The 17340-nt window shown below is 40.6% G+C and overlaps 1 protein-coding gene across 3 annotated transcripts in view; it reads left to right on the top strand.

Annotated features, from left to right (window-relative positions):
* Positions 1–12564: 12564 nt before the first annotated feature.
* The window catches only part of POT1 (protection of telomeres 1), a 113156-nt gene continuing 108380 nt past the window's right edge, over positions 12565–17340 (top strand). For all 3 annotated transcript variants that reach the window (XR_007244802.1, XM_048500104.1, XM_048500103.1), the window contains exons 1-3: positions 12565–12914; positions 15868–15940; positions 16454–16545. Coding sequence is in view for 2 of the 3 variants with exons in the window: in XM_048500104.1 (XP_048356061.1) it covers positions 12792–12914; positions 15868–15940; positions 16454–16545 (288 nt within the window). In the remaining variant the exon portion in view is untranslated. The remainder of the gene's footprint in view (positions 12915–15867; positions 15941–16453; positions 16546–17340) is intronic.

Below are 17340 nucleotides of genomic sequence, written 5' to 3'. Positions count from 1 at the left end.
CATACATTAAACTCAGGACCTCTAGCATAAACGTACCCAGAAGCATAAACGTACCCAGAACGTGCCCTGGTTTCAAGAAGATGTTGACCATCTTCCAAACACAAAACAGCATATGGCACACAATGGGGGACCCCTAGTAACTTATATAAGAAGCAAGATTGAATCTGCTCAACCAAATGGTTTCAAGCTCCTCTCCATGGTGGTACCCCATAAAGCAGTTGCTGGGCCACCTTGGCATTGAGAACTTTGATAGCCGCTGGGACAAATTCATGGCCCTTGGTGTAAAAGAAACATATAATAGCCATGGTGCTGTTTTTACTTCCAGCAATTGCTAGATTTCTGTGTGTGGCCCAGTTTGCTCTGAAATGGACGTCAAGGCCCAAATATTTGAAATATTTAATTTGATCCAGGGGCTTATCATTTAGCAACCATTTAACTGGCTTGTATACATTTGAGAAGATCATAATCTTGGATTTTGCAAAGTTCAATGCCAGAGAATTGTTACTACAGTTCTCATTGCATTTGTTGAGGAGATGTTTCAAGCCAATTCTGGATCTTGACAAAAGGATTGCATCATCTACATACAATAAAATTGGGATCTGGACATTTCCTAGCCATGGGCCATGTGAATTAATTTGTAGCAGGGTTGGAGCAATATCATTCAAAAATAAATAACACTGGAGCCAAAACACAACCCTGTTTAACCCCCTGTGACTGATATTTTAGGGATGAGTGACCCTGAGGAAATACACTTTATAAGGTTTAGGAGCCTACCATCCATATTCAGTTTTTTCAGTTTTTTCCACAGTAGACTCCTCTCTACAGAGTCAAAGGTACCCTTACAATCCAGAAAGGAAACATACATCCTGAACCTCCCTTTGTTTTTATACTTGGCACTTAATGTTAAGGACCATATTGTGGTCCAAAGTAGATTTTCCCTTCCTGAATCCAATTTGTTGTCCCAATATTCCTTTTAAGGAAATCCAGGTGACAAGCTTGGCATACAGTTTCCCAGCTACTAATAGCAGGCTTATGGGTCTGTAATTAGATGGTAATGTGTGATCTCCTTTTTTGAAAATTGAGACAATAGCAGCATTAGTCCATGCTGGTGGGATTACATCTGTTTTAATCCACTGTTGTGAATAAAGAGGCTAGCAATGGAGCCCACCATTCTGTTCGTTTGAATAGCTCTAGAGGCAGTGCATCCGGGCCTGGAGATTTGCACAACTGGAGTTGATCAATCCATACCCTGACTTCCTCCGTGTTGACCCATGACCATTCAGGCATACCCTGAGGTTGGACTCAATCTTGGACTATTGACCAGTCCCTAACAGCATTAAATAGCTTTTGGAAATGTAAATACCACACATGTGTAGGAATGTCTGGCAATATCAATCACTAAGGCGTTAGCAATCATTTCTAAGGGGGGAGAAATATGTGTTGGATATTTTCTAAATATTTAATTTTCCTCCACTGCACATTTCACCACAGAGAAATTACTGCAGACTTAGGTCTGTCAACAGACTGTCTGATCTGTAAGTCATTTACACTGAAGCAATTAGATTACAAAGCCACATATAAAATTATATTTCATATTCAAGAGGATAAACAGAGTGTTTGCAGGATTTGTTTACACTTGCTTTTATAAGCCACCTTAAGCCTCTGTGGATAAATAAATCATACCTAAGACTCCAGTTACCTATAATGGGAATATTCTCTGATTTGTTATTTGTCCTGGTATTTTTAAAAGTTCCTTTCTTTATGAACAGCACCATCTACTGTTATTTCAGAGTTGCACAAGGAACATAACTTGAATTTTTAGGACTTTTGCTAGGCTTGTTGCTACCTTCAATACAGGGACAATGGAGTCCCTTGTACTTCAGACAGAATCTTAATGATATGCTGACATGGGGGATCTAGTTAGTATTCTGGGGCTGGGTGCAGTCTAACCTGTTAGTTTCCACTGGTTCCACTTTCCAACTGCAGAGCTTGGTCATGCCATTCTTCAAGGTGTCCTATCCCTTATGAGCATCATTTAATGATCAGAGAGCTGCAGTGCAAGGCTGGAATCAAGAAAGTTGCATCTAACTGATGGAAAATGTAGTCTGGATCTAATCCCTAATCTCCCCGCCCCAAGCTGGCAGAGCAGATCAAAAAGTTATGTGTTGTTGATAATCTTTCATAATGTGCAAATCTTTAAGACTACCATCCTAATCATATCAAATTGGAAGTAAATCCTACTGAATTTGACAAGATTTACTCTCAAATAGAGTAGACAAAAGCCTCTCATACCAATAGCTGCCACTCATACCAATAAGCTACACAGAGAAAAGGGTAACAAAGAGCCTCGAGCTACGTGCCCAAATAGTGCCTCTTCCCTAAAGCTCCTAAAAATTCAGAGCTCAGGTCAAGATAGAGAAAAGAGGGTAAATAGCTCCTTTTATGGTTGCAAGTGATCTCTTTCTTTCATACACAATTCTTTGGCCTTTTCTACATGTACAGCTTATTATAGATTTTCCCAGTGACCAGACCTTATGCATTAGAAGAATTTTCTGTGAAATCATTCCATACCTTTCCATTCCCCCCCCCCACCAGCCCCACTGTTCGTTTTTCCCATTGTCTCTTCAGTTGCATTTATTCCACACACCACTGTTGAAAACATATTATTCCTAATGGTGGCAGGATGTCCTCTGTGACACAGAAGAACAATCCTCCCCATTTTTTTCTTTTGTGCAGGTGCTCTATCATTACAATTTTAAAAAGTCTCAAAGCCCATTTCTATAACTGAGAACTACCCTCACAAAATGGAAGCCAAAAAACCTACTGAAGCAAGAACCATTACCTGAAAGAACAGAAACTTGTAGCTCACCCCCTCCCCCAAATAAAACCCATTTACAGCCAAATTAGAGCTGCAGTAACGTACAATTACCGCAGCAGTCCCTTGTCAATTTCGCTCAGTCCTAACTGCAGACACAATGTATCTTTGCCTTAATATTGCTAGTTTGATGTGAAATTGACAAAGCTGATCTAATTGCCCCTGCTTCTTATCTCTACTTCAGTGTTACATTTTTAGTTTTATACGACAAAGAGAAAAAAAATAAAATCCTTTTGAAAATGAAAGACAAGAGGGAGGAGAAAATAGTTGAAGCAGAGGTTGAGCAACTACATGGGAACATAGATAAGGGACAGGTTTTTGTTGGGGTGCAGAAGTAAAGACTGTTTCAATATGATCACACAGTCAAGGGAAGCTAGCTTGGGAACTGATAGAAAAAATCAGAGTAAAAGTGTCTTGGAAAACAATGGAGGAAAAATGAAGAGAAAACTGTTCTGGAAACAGAGGGGGAAAATGTGCAGAATTCAAATACAGACATAACATTTCGCAGCAAGATTCGTTGTAAACAAATCATGCAATACTGGTCAATATCACTAAGAGTTTTTACTACTGTCAATAAATACAAAGCACAATACTGTCAAGGGATTCATTTACCTATATTCAAATACATAATTATATACAGTTTAATGAAGTAATACATTATTATTCTTTTGCAACAAGTCTAAGTAACAGTGATGTAGCTGATAGTTTTAAAGTGACATTTCATTCAAGTTTACAGGATGTATTCTCTTAGCTAATCAGCATCATCACATATTCTGATAGCGAAGTTGGACAAATCTGAGGGTACTTGAGTCTGAAGATTGGACACTTGAATGGATAAGGCAGATATTTCTACAACCTGAAACACACCTCAGGTTTGCAGAAAGAAAAAGTGAAATCTAGATAAAATACATTTTTTTCACAAATACTGGGAGGCGATTTTGCATCCCCCACTTGATGAGATTTGTTGTACCCAGGGACAGAGATTACCCCCTTGTCCCTAGTGGAGTTAATCATTAATACTACAGGCACAAGCAGTGTCACACTGGGGTTTTCAAAAAGAACCTTCAGACTGGCGATCCCAGGCTAAGGAAAATATCGCAGGGGGACACTGGAGCAGACTATGTGCAATTCTGGGAGCCGTGCGGAATTTCTGGCTGCACAGGGATATTTTCCGTGCTCACCCGGTATATTTTGACTGTGTAAAAATGGCTTATCTGCCATAGGTTGCTCCAGTTCCATTGGTGTAGATTCCCGAGATCCCTGAGGTGCAGGCCCCTCATACCACAGGCAGACCCTTGATCCTACCACAGCTGTATGAGCATTTTTATTAGTACTTCAGACCGTGTATTCATTGCAAGAGCCCTGCCAAAGTCCTGCATTCATAGAGGCCCCACCTCCTAAACATCAGGAGGATCAGGGCAGAGACAGGGACCTGATGAAGGTACATACAATGTACAGCCAACGTTCTGCCTCTCTTCATTTTTTTCTAGAAAGGAAATGAGGGACAGTAGTTCTTGACAGGAGCTTTAATCAGGTCATCAGAAAGGGATGGGATCCCACTTTCTTATATAAGTCTGCAGATGCTTTGAAGCTTGGCTGGTTCAATAGCTCTTGTTAGATTTGCTGTTGTTATTTTGGCTTCTGCCTGCTTGTCTCCATACCCTGCCTTGATTCTCTCCTGTCTGCCTGCTCACTTTGAATCCTGACTGCTGTCATCTTGCCAGCTAGCCTCACAAAGACTACAACTTGCTAGCTGAAAAACAGGACAATACATACACACACACTCCCTGCATTTTGTTGTAGAAGTCACAAAGGGAAAACAAGAGAACAGCTGTGAAACAGCAGAATCATTTACACTGTAATGGCTAATGAGGATACAATAATGATACTGCTCAATGACACCCACTCAAATAATGATACCACACTCCTTTGCTGTTGTTGTTTTTTGCTAATACTTATATCCTGCTCCAAAGTGTCATGTAAAAAACCTAGGAAAAGATTCATATTGATACAGATGATTTCTTTCAATAATTTTCAAATAGACAGGTGGTATAAAAGGAGAACGATTCAGTGAATGCATGGGAAACTATCTGTAATATGACACATACTTGCCTTTTATTGTAGATTTCACAGCTGCCAGATCTTTAGCTGGTTGTTGGCCTTCATTACAATTTGAGCCTCACCCAGAGGCCTAGGAAGTTGTAATGTATCGGTGTAGTATTTGTGCGGATCCTAGCAGGGCTGCCTTCTGAATTTGACCAATGTTAATGTTGTCAAGTCGAAGATGTTTTTTTTTTTTAAATCTTTTTTTAAAAAAAGTTAAACGGGCTCTAATTACCCTAATAAAAGGAGGCTGGTTTCAAGCCCAGCAATAAAATTGTTAAAAGTTAAAAAAATACTAAAGCTAAACTAAATTAAAAGCCAACAATGGCTGGAAAATAATAGGTTTAAAAGTTTAAAAACAAACTCAAATAACACGGAGCCCAGTAAATGAGCGCAACTGGCATGTTGCCCGCATTAAGCATGAATGATAAAACAATTTTAGATTAAAAGAAGAGCTAGTAGATAAAAAGTGAGTGAGGTAAAATAACTTTTTAAGAGCTTATCTTAAAAATGCGGAGGAGCTCGTCAGGGAGCGACCGCACGGAACGGCAGCCCAAGTCGAAGATGTTGTTGTTATTATTATTTTAAAAATTATTGACTGTCATTCCCCGAAGGGCTCAGGGTGGTGAACAATCACAGTAAAACAAAGCATTAAAACACAATAAAACCAGCACAGTACCCCAATATTTTATTTTATTTATTTTTATTTATTATTCTACTTTTATACCGCCCTCCCCCGAAGGGCTCAGGGCGGTTTACAACAGTGATAAAACAATAAATATTAAAACAATTTAAAAGCAGCATCCAATTTCTGTATCAATTAAAATAAAGATGGCGTCCCGCTATTAAAACTCCTACAAAGGGAACAGCGGGTTGTAGCTGTTTCCGGGCACCCCTATCAGCGGCTGGACTCTCCAAAAGCCTGGCGGAATAACTCAGTCTTACAGGCCCTGCGGAATTCATTAAGGTCCCGCAGGGCCCGGACAGTTGGTGGGAGAGCATTCCACCAGGCAGGGGCCAGGGCCGTAAATGCCCTGGCCCTAGTGGAGGCCAGCCGCATCATAGAGGGGGCGGGGATCACAAGCAGATTGGCCTCTGCCGAACGCAGAGACCGACGTGGGACATATGGGGCCAGACGGTCTCTTAGGTACGAAGGTCCCAGACCGCGTAGGGCCTTAAAGGTTTGAAATATTTGAAACAGGAACCATATAAATATTAATATCAGATGGCATCGGACTCCCCCTCCCTCCCCACCCTTGTGCCCACGGGAGGCCAGATGGAATGGTGGCAGATGTACTTAGCCAAACTGGCCAAATGCTTGGGGAACAGGTCCATCTTACAGGCCCTGCGGAAACTCTGCAAGTCCCACAGGGCCCTGATCTCCTTTGGGAGCCTGTTCCACCAGGTTGGGGGCCAGGGCCGTAAAGGCCCTGGCCCGTGCAGAGGCCAGCCTGATTGCCTTTGGGCCAGGGATCACCAATAGGTCCTCCTTTGAGGAGCAGAGGAACCTAACAGGGCGATATGGGGAGAGGCGGTCCCTCAGGTATGCAGGCCCCAGGCCGCGAATAGCTTTGAAGGTCAAAACCAGCACTTTAAACATGACCCGGTACTCGATCAGCAGCCAGTGCAGATGATATAGGACCAGCGTAATCTGGTTCCTGCTCGAAGTTCCCGTGAGGAGCCTGGCTGCCACATTCTGTACGAGTTTTAATTTCCAGATCATGGCTAAAGGCAAGCCAGCGTACAGCGAGTTACAGTAGTCTAGTCTGGAGATGACCATTGCATGAATCACAGTGTCCAAATCGGGTTGGGAAAGGAACGGGGCCAGTTGCTGTGCCTGCCGCAGATGGTAAAAGGCCGGGGCCGTCTGGGTGGCCTGGGCCTCCAGTGACAATGTTGGATCCAAGATCACCCCAAGGCTTTTGGCAGATAGGGCTAGCTGTAAAGCCTCACCGTATAGCGTAGGCAGGCCAAAAGGCGCCAGACGATCCCCCTGGCCCAGCCACAGGACTTCCGTCCTTGTAGGATTTAACTTCAGCTGACTCGCTCTCAACCAACCAGCCACAGCGTCTAAACAATGCTGGAGAGCATCAGGGGCCGAAGACGGGTGGCCCTCCATTGTGAACATGAGCTGAATGTCATCCACATATTGGTGGCACTGCAGCCCGAAAATCCGGACTAAACTTGCCAGGCGGTGCATGTAGATGTTAAAAAGCACTGGGGAGAGGATCGCTCCCAGCAGCACCCCACAAACTATGGGATGTCACCTAGAGTTCTCTCCCCCTGATGCCACCTGCAGTCCCAGGTCTTGGACAGCAGAGGCCAGCCAGCTTAGGGCTGACCCTTGAACTCCAATACCAGTGAGGCGGTGGACCAGAAGGTCATGATCTACTACATCGAACACTGCGATGAGATCTAACAGCACCAGCAGCACCGAACAGCCTCTGTCCAAGTGAAGCCAGAGTTCGTCCACGATGGCAACCAACACCGTCACGGTCCCATGACCAGCCTACTTCAGAGTAAATCTATATAGACTCCAGCTGCACTATTGTGATCCTAAATTGGGATTAAGTTTACTGAATTCACTTCTGGATAAACGTTATTTCTGGATTACATATGAAGCTGCCTTACACCAACTGGCAATCTGCTCAGACAAGCAGAAAGATCTGACAAAGATCTTTCTAAAGTCTTTTTTTTAATTCAAACACGAGATGCTAAGAATTAAAATAAGAACCTTTAGTGCACAAAGCATGTGCTCTAGCATTGACCCACATCCATTCCCTTGAATTGGTCTGTAAGATAATGTACAAATATGAAAACTGAAAGTAAAGTTGCAAACTAAAGGCTGCAGAAAGAGTAAGTGTAGAGGGAGGTTTTGAACTAGATGCTTGCTTACAAAATTGGAGGTAAAAAGTTAGTTAAGAAGCACAGATGCAATGTTCTCAGATGCAGATCTTTCCCTCTCTCTCGTTTCCCACAGCAATTATTTAAGAACTCTGAAAAGCTGCTGGAGATCATGTTACCCAAGTGCCATGCAAAAGGGGATATGTAGTGAGGAAAAGGAACTGAGCAAAACTGCCTTTTCCCTCCTCCACCAGAGGAATTTCTTCTGGCTCCAGAGAGTTAGTTGTTGCAAGACTGAGGTGGGGCCAATTTCACCATCCTCCTTCTCACTTCAGCCTCCCAGGCTTCAGGATATCTGTTGTCCATGTAGACTGAAGAAGAAGAGGACTTTATTTACAGTCAATGACCAAATATCATGTAGACTGTAAAAATTCCAAAATCAGCTTTTGAGAGATTTTAGGGAGTAGCTGGAGGAAGAGGAAATCAGAAAAGATCTGTGTCATGAGTGCTGCCTTCTCTCATTTCATAGGATTCAACCCACATTTTTTTCTTGCCATAGAAAGTATTTAAGAACATTTGACAATGCCTTCAGTTTTGTTCTAGCATTATCACTGTATCTAATAGTAAAGTGACTGGTCCCTATGGGGATAACAAAAGCTGAAAAGCCAACCACTCATAGACAAGATGCAAGCTTCTATAGTCAAGGACCTTCCCAGGTGTAATGGAAAAAATTGCTTTGTAATAAAAAAAAATTTAAGCCATCTTGTGAAGATCAAGGTATTCCAGAAGACACGAAAGTGTTGAGAACAGCTGAGTGTCAGTTAAGATAAAAGGAGGAAAGAAAAATCAGTCATTCAAACCTTTGAGCTTTAGAGAATCCTGAGGGGAGAGATTTTGAGGAATGGATTTTCCAAACTGTTCCCCTGCATAACAATATGCTGCTTCTCTTATGAAATTCATCATCTCTCTGCCTAGGATCTAGGCCTTTATTTTACTCTTCCTCTCCCTATGCAATTTGTAACTATGAGTTATACAGAATAATCACTTAACACTGCTGTTGATGATGTAGCTGTGTCATATTGTCACAGTTTTGCACAGCTAGACAAGTTTATGGGTCTTGGGGGTGGGGGCAATGACAACCCTGATTTATTTCATACTAAGCTGAGGTACTAAACTTATTTGTTCACCTGTACTCATATCAGATTTAGCAACTGTGATCCCCAATTCATTCACTGTGTTACAGGAGGGTAAACTGGGGGGGGGGGGGGGGATTCAAGCACCCTATGGATTTCCCAGCAGGGCAATTCCTCCCCCCCCCCCCCACTATCAGGTACCATTATGAAGCTGCTCAAGTTGTCAGGTTCTCAAGTTCAGTCAGTCATGTTTGTATTTGTTGCAACTTAGCACAGTTCTATAATGCACAGGGCTGGTTTTGTTTATTTTCGTGAAGATAAAAGGGGGAGGGGACATGTTGCCACTGTCCTGCCAGGTCCAGCTTGTTGTTTGGGGGAGGATAGTGGGGCAATATCCCACTGGGGAGTGTGGCTTCCCGGCTGGGCCCACTTGTTGTTTGGGGCAGGAGGGAGGGAGGTGGGGCAATGAGGAGGTTACTGCCTGACCCATTGGGGAGGGCAGCGAAAGCTGCTTTTCTCGCCAGGCCCGGCTTGCTCCTGCATCAGGGAAGGCAAGCAGGGGTTGGTTGGAAGTTTGTCTTCAACTCATTCCAACCCTTAGTGAATTATATTAAATATGGAATCAACAAGGAGAAATAACCATTAATGTTATCTAACCCTTCACCCAGGCATTTTTCAAGCAGCAGGTACTTATTCTCCTATTAATAATATTTTACTTACTAGGGTTGCCAGCTTCAGTTTGGAAAATTTCTGGAGCTTCTAGGGGGATCCTTTGAGCATGGAATTTGGAAAGGAACTTCAGCAGTTAAACTGCTATAGAGCAAAGCAGCCATTTTATCCAGGGGAACTGATCTCTGTAATCTGGAGATTAATTTAATTCTGGGAGATCTAAAGGCCTCACCTGGAGACTAGCAACCTATGTGACACCATGTTCATTGCAATCAACTATGGCAGGACTAATGATTTATCGTCAAAGCCAGCTTTTCAATCAAGGACATGGATAGTTCATATTATTTGCCATTAAAGCACTACGGTTTCCCTTAGTATTACTGTCAAGCTGAAAAGAAGAGTACTTGTTCTCCAGACTGTATAGCTTTCTTTAAAAAGGAATGCTTTACTTGGTCTCAAATACCTGTGATCATGGAGTGATACTGAATACTGAAGTATTTTTAAAATACTGAAATTTGCAGATGATACAACAGTGATTGGTCTCATTCGAGACAACGATGAAACCGCATACAGACGGGAGGTTGAACAACTAGCCTCGTGGTGCCACTGGAACAATCTAGAACTGAACACACTTAAAACCGTAGAAATGGTGGTAGATTTCAGGAGAAACCCTCCCATCCTACCTCCTCTCACAATACTAGACAACACAGTATCAATAGTAGAGACCTTTAAATTTCTAGGCTCCATCATATCTCATGACCTAAAATGGTCACCTAATATCAAAAATGTCATCAAAAAAGCACAACAAAGAATGTTGAGCCCTTGCTAAGCCAACTCAGGAAGCTCAAAACTGCCCAAGGAGCTGCTGATACAGTTCTTTGCCAAGAGGAATCATTGAGTCTGGTCATCTGCACCTCTATAACTGTGTGGTTTGGTTCTGCAACCCAACAAGATCGACACAGACTTCTCTTAGAGAATAATCAGAACTGCAGAAAAAACAATTGCTGCTAATCCCCTGCCTCTCCATTGGCTGAGGACCTGTATACTGCACGGGTCAATGCAGGGCTGTGAAAATATTTACTGACCCCTCACATCCTGGGACATAAACTGTTTCGAACTCTTACCCCTCTAAACGTGCAGCTACAGAGGCACTGCACACCAAGACAACTAGACATAAGAACATGTTTTTTCCCGAATGCCATCACTCTGTTTTAAACAAATAATTCCCTCTGATAATGTAATAAACTATTTATGCCATATACTTGTCTATGGCGGGGTAGTCATACTGCACTACTTTTTTCATCATTCCTATTACCCATCTCCTCCCACTTGTGACTGTATGACTATAGCCTGTGCTGACATTTTATTTTATTTTATTTTATGATTTTACATTTTATGTTTTCATTACTACTGATTGTTTCCTGATTGCTTACTAGACCTATATGACAATCATTAAGTGCTGTACCTTATGATTCTTGACAAATGTATTTTTCTTTTCTGTACACTGAGAGCATATGCACCGGAGACAAATTCCTTGTGTGTCCAATCACACTTGGCCAATAAAGATTCTATTCTATTCTATTCTATTCTATACATGGAGTTATATAGTTATAAATACATGGAGAGTTACCAACTCAAATAGTTTAATGGAAGTAAATTTCCATTCCAAAAATAGTTCTAAAGGTATGTTGCATTTTTTTATTTGTGGGTATTAGTATGTTTGCATTCATCCCTAGATCATCTTATTACTATTTTTTGGGGGGGAAACCAGCAACAGTATAGCTATGCTTAAAGGAAGCAAATTTCATTTTCATACTACAGTTATACAGGAGAAGGTTGGGTTTTTTTGCTGTTATCAGAACAAACTGTTGGCATTAAATGTGTTTTCATTATTTTATATTTCATCCTGTTAACGGGAATTTTCCTTTTACAGGGTTTGATGGAAGATATAGATTCCAACCAAAGCTACCTATTATAAAATCTGATATCAGTACTTAAATTCCTTTTCAGACAATGTGTTAAAATTTATTCAGTCCACAGATGTAGATGAGGTCTGAAACAAGTTCCTCTAGCATAGCTTGATTACTGAACTTGGACCATAAGCTCAAGAAAAGCAACATTTCTATTCGGTTATCACCCTGAAATAGAAAAGACTATAATCTACGCAAAAACAAAACAAACAAGTCAAAATACCTTGAATAGTTATCCAAATAGTAGATTTACCAATCTTCAGGTAGGGCCTGGAGATCTCAGAATCACAACAGGCAAAATAGGCCAGTTCCTCTGGAGAAAATGACTGCTGTTTAGGGTAGAATATGGGATTATTTGCTGTAGAGGTACCTTGTTTCCCCAAACCCCAGTCTCTCCAGATTCCATTTTCCAAATATCCAGGAATTTCCATTTGGGAGTTGGCAGTCTTACATCAGACAGCAGTGTATGTGTAACAAGCATTTCAGGAGAAGAGACTGTTAATCTCCTCGCTTTTGTCAACACAAGTAAAAAAATCAATCTTAGGAAAGCTTTGCTTGCACACCTGAACAACACTGAAAATAACGAGTGTGTACACGTTCCCTCAAAAGTAAGTTCCATAATATTCAATGAGTCTTACGCCCAGGAACGTGCACACCAAGGCGATTTTTAGTTTGTTTTATGCACACTTAAGGCATAACGCTACAAACACATTTCTGCTCAATATGATGGAAGCAACCACTGTGTAGACCAGTTTGAGAAAACCCAGTTGAAGAACGTGGATCTCACGTTCTCATGCATACATGGAATGAACCTCTTGTTTAACCACAAGGAAGGGTGAAGGCGCCATATGCAAGAACGTCGAATATGCCCGCCAAATCTTTATAGCGACTAAGATTGCGAACAACGGATGCACTCGTTTAACTCTTGCGCATGCGCTGGGCTTTGTGTCTTCCGGGTAGTGGAGTCGCTCTGAACCATAGAGAGCGCGAGAGAGAAGGAAACGCGCAGTCGCTCTGTTACCGTACCGTTCTTTCTCTAGCTTTCTCGTGAGTTAGGCAAGTTCCCACATTTAACTAAGCTAGCAAATTTTTCTTTTGCTAGTCTTTTCAGTAAGAACTGACTGATTTCGGTAGTGCAATAATATATGTATATATATATTGCAAAAACGGAATAAATTCCATTTAGGAAAAGAAGCTATGCCTATTGAAGTGTTAAAAGTGTCCTTGCGGGGCTTAAAAAATGCGCTGCCAAAGCATCTCCAGAAAGTCGATTTGAAGGATTTGCGGTTGGGGGGTGACTATACCGACAAATATTTTCAGGTAAATTTGCTTTGATTATTCGTCCTTCCTTTAAAAATACCGATACGCACCCATGTGTTTCTCTGTGTTTCCCTTCTCCCCTTAAACGAAAAGTAGACATGACGGTTATGAATACAAAACGGGCAAAGTGAGGACTAGTTCTGGTGCAAAAAAGTTGCTACCAAAGAAATGGAAGACTGACGTTTCTGTTAATCACAAGGGGACTTTCTGCTGTGTTATGCTTGCTGTAGGCAGTTTTGTGTAATTGGAAAGTTTGTAAACAGCAATAAAAATTAGCAGCCATTGGTCAACAGCAAAATCGAAAATCCATGCAGTTCCTTTTATTAAGACAAAGCATAATAACGCAGATACTTGGGGTGTGTTGTGGTTGGCCTTGAAGAAAGGCATGGGTGCTTAGGCGGTCTCACACTATTTGGACTACAGATTATTTTTATTATTGTTAGATAAACACTGTAGTGTAACAATTAGACTATCACATTTGAATCTTTGAGACCTGGGTTCAAATCCTCTTTCTGCCATGCAGCTTACTGGATGTGGAAATAAATAATGGATTAGAGGCCTAACCCTGGCTTCAATATGTGTTCTTGATGATTAGTGCACTCAGAGCCAACTCCACAAAGGAAAGATGAGAATGAGGTGGATGCCAGAAACATAACAAGGGGAAAGAAATTTTGATCAAACGTTGCCAAAAATACTTACAACTTTTTGGATTCATTTTAAAAAACCAGCTATAATAGGTGTAATTTTGTTACCCAGGTTTGAAGATATTTTTGCAGAATACAAATTCATTTTGCATACATTTATATCCTGCTTTTCTCTCTAATGAGGACCTAGGGGTACTCAGGACATTGTTCTCCCTGCCTCCTTTTCCACAACAACCCTGTGGGGTATTTTTGTCTGAGAAACTGTGACTGACCTAAGGTCACCCAGGGAGGTTCCATGGTAGGGGTGAGGATTTGAACCTGGGTCTTCCTGAAGCCTTATCTGCCCATCAACTACCCCATGCAGGCACTCAAATAGCACAGTGAAGACCAAGAGTGACTTTAGTCCTGAACACCCTTCAGTCTGAATCGCTGACATGGGGTATATTAAATGTTGAAAAGATATGACAGAATCGGATTCCCTTCATTCACTCCCCTTCTTTTTGGATAGATTAGTGCATGAAGGTTGCATTAGTACTCCGTGAGTGCCAGTGGTATTCAGCAAAGTTGTGTGGCTTTATTTTCTCAGTTTCTCCATGTTGTACCTGAAAATAGGCATATGTATATTTCCTTTTCTGTGTTATTCTAATAACTACAACCCAAGCTCACAGTTAAGAGTTTTAAGAAATAGGCAAAATACTTGTAGGAAGTGTTTCAATAATGAAGGTTGTGTGTCTATATTCCATTCCCCGTCCCACTGTCTGACTCTTATTTCCTTTAAGGATTTACCCTTCTCCTGGGTTTGCACTGTTACTGAAACAATTTTGATATGGTAATTTAATCAACCACTAAATCCTGCTCCTAAAATAGATATGGAAGCAGAGGGGAAGAAAAAAGGAAGAAGCTAGTAAGAATTACTTCCTTAATCTGGTTGTATAAAAAAGAGAGCATTATATGTTTTATTGTGTCAGTGTACAATATATGTTCAGTATTCTACTTGCTTTTGATAGATCATTTCCTTAGAGGAAACATGTCTTGTTGTGAGGAAAGAACCTAACACAGCTGAAATCTGTTTCCTTAAAGGGAGAAAATAGCAGGAAAAAACTGGCACAAAAGCATAGCTAACAAGGATACTAGCTGTTGTTTATTTGACATAAGTATTTAGGGCATCTGAAAATGTGCCAGGGACTGTTCTGGAGGATCCACGTCTTCCATTTTGCCTGGAAAAACATTTGAAATATGTTAAAATCTTTACAGTGGTTGTCTAAGAGCAATTACTGTATTGATTAAACTCAAAATAGGAAAATACATCCCTGGAGTTCTAGCAGAGGTGCTGGAGGAGTTGTAACCTGAGGCAGTGTAATACACAGTGCTATACACCTGACTGGTCTCCTGCCATGCACAACATTTACGTTTTGTGGTGTAATTAAGCAGTTTATCTTTTTTGGCATGAGAGCAGTAAAATACTGTGCTAAATACTAAGTCCAGAATAAAAAGAGAAAATATTTTCTTGTCTTTGTAAAATTTGTGAATTTTAAATTTGGTATTGTGGCCAAGGTTACAAGCATTGGTGGGATCCAAAAATTTTAATAACAGGTTCTGATGGTGGTGGGATTCAAACAGTGGCGCCGCCTCACACACGCACCTCCAGTCCCTATTGGGCAGGGAGGTTGCTTTAGTAACCCCATCTCGGCACTCAGAAAAAATTAGTAACCACTTCTAGAGAAGTGGTGAGAACTGGTTGGATTCCATTTCTGGTTACAAGGTGTGTGCACACTTTCCCACACATACAGACGTGTGTACTATTTTTTTTTAAGTCCGTGTGCGGACACACTTAGTTGTATATACATCTTTTTGAAGTCCGTACATATCATTAATTTTCATGTGCAAGTGCACAAGCAATCTGTGCTCATTCACATGCTCATTCATCTTTTTCCTCGTACCTTTTGACATACTTTTTTTCAGTTATAAGGAAGACCCTGCAGCTGAAAATAGAAGAGTTGGGGCACTTGTTTCTAATTTTGTTTCTCCCAGACTTGAGCAAAATTAGCTAAATGTTACATTATCTTCAGAAACAGACATGGTGTGCAGTTTTAGGCATATTCCACCAACATGTTTGTTTAGAAAAATCCTTAATAATTATTCTGCTACCAGATTGTCCTAAGCACTAATGTGATGCTATTGCTGCAGATACATTGAAAGGCAATTCAGATGGATGTGCTGGTAAATATGTCTATAAATATGCTATTTATAATGATTTCTATTGTAGTGGTTTCTAACTCATTTATTAGATTTATTTTCCTTCATTTCAGGGAGCAGTTGTTATTTCCTACCCATTAACTAAACTTGGAAATGGTAAAGCATTCTTCAAAACTGTACTTCAAGGTATTTAAGTATATAGTTCTCAGTTTCGCTCATTTTATTTGTCGTTCATTGACGGCCTGCAACATATCATTTATGGGTAAAAGAGAGGAAATAAGAAACTGCAGCAGAGTGTGAATAACATTACAGCTATTCTAATAATTGTAGTTATATTTGAAGATGCTATATGACAATCTGAACTCAAATACATATGAAGGTCTTTGTTGTCAAATTTAACTTGCTAATCTTAAAATCAGGTAAACATATTGGCTAGAGATTTTTTTTTGTTTACTACTGCAAAAGAGAGTTTGAAATTCAAATTATATCAATCAACTGCAAGTTTCATTTATACCTCTCAGCATATACATATATATGCACTGAAAAAGTATGCTGTGGTTTGACCCATATACCTTTCATTTAAGAGTCTGTTGAGTTCATTCACTTATAGCAACCTATTGCCAAATCCATGATTTAGAATTAGCATTCCTTTGTGCTTAGATTACCGAAACACTGAATTTCTCTTGCTTTTCTTTCTAGAATCAGAAAACTCATGTAGCAGGATTGGCACCATCAATATTTTACTGTTTGGGAAGCTGGCAGAGGACTGTGAAAAAGTGATACATCAAGGGGTAGATATTTATATTCTTCCTAGTTTTGAAAGGGTTTTACAGGGGCAAGAAAACCTGTTCTTCCAGTCTAATTAACCAATGTACATTGTTGCTTTTTGATCATGGGGTAGTGACTGAATTACATGTGATACATTTAGACTCCCCAAAGTAGAAGTCAGATTAGTTGTTGGGGATGGTGTGATAGGAAACTTGTTGTTGTTGTTGTTATATTTTATTATTATTATCGTCATCATCAATTATCATTATCATCATTATTTATTTGATTTAATAGACTGCTCTATCCCCGAAGAGCTCAGAGCGGCGTACAAGTCAGACAGGAAAACAACAAATAACAGTATACAAAAGACAAATCGAATAACATCATTAAAATCCATAAAATCCAGTTAAAACAGTAGCAACAGTAAAACCCACCCACAATTTGGTGGATGATGTCCAGTCCTAACTGGGAAGTGGGAGGTTAGCAAGTAAAATTCTTAAATTTATTTAAAATTCCTTTCCTCCAGGCAGCATTAAATACTAGCAAGGGCGGAAAGATCTGCTTTTTCTTTACTATGGCTAAAGTGTGTGGGAAGATGGGAAGCACTTTTGATCCAGGGAACAGCATGGGGAAGAGTTAAGCCCTTTTCCCCAGTATAGAGGATCCTGCCCAAATAAGCTGCTTTTTGCAGAACAGATCACAGAGCTCTCAGGGTCACACGTTGCTTGGTCTTCAGATAGGATGCCGAGTCCTGTTTCTTTATGCATCATACTAAATGAGCATTTCTCCCTTCTTTTGTTTAAAACTGTGTTACTGTG

The sequence above is a fragment of the Sphaerodactylus townsendi genome, linkage group LG06, assembly GCF_021028975.2.
Source record: "Sphaerodactylus townsendi isolate TG3544 linkage group LG06, MPM_Stown_v2.3, whole genome shotgun sequence".
Lineage (NCBI taxonomy): Eukaryota > Metazoa > Chordata > Lepidosauria > Squamata > Sphaerodactylidae > Sphaerodactylus > Sphaerodactylus townsendi.
The sequence above is the reverse complement of the archived record's forward strand: the minus strand, read 5'-3'. Positions and strand labels throughout refer to the sequence as shown.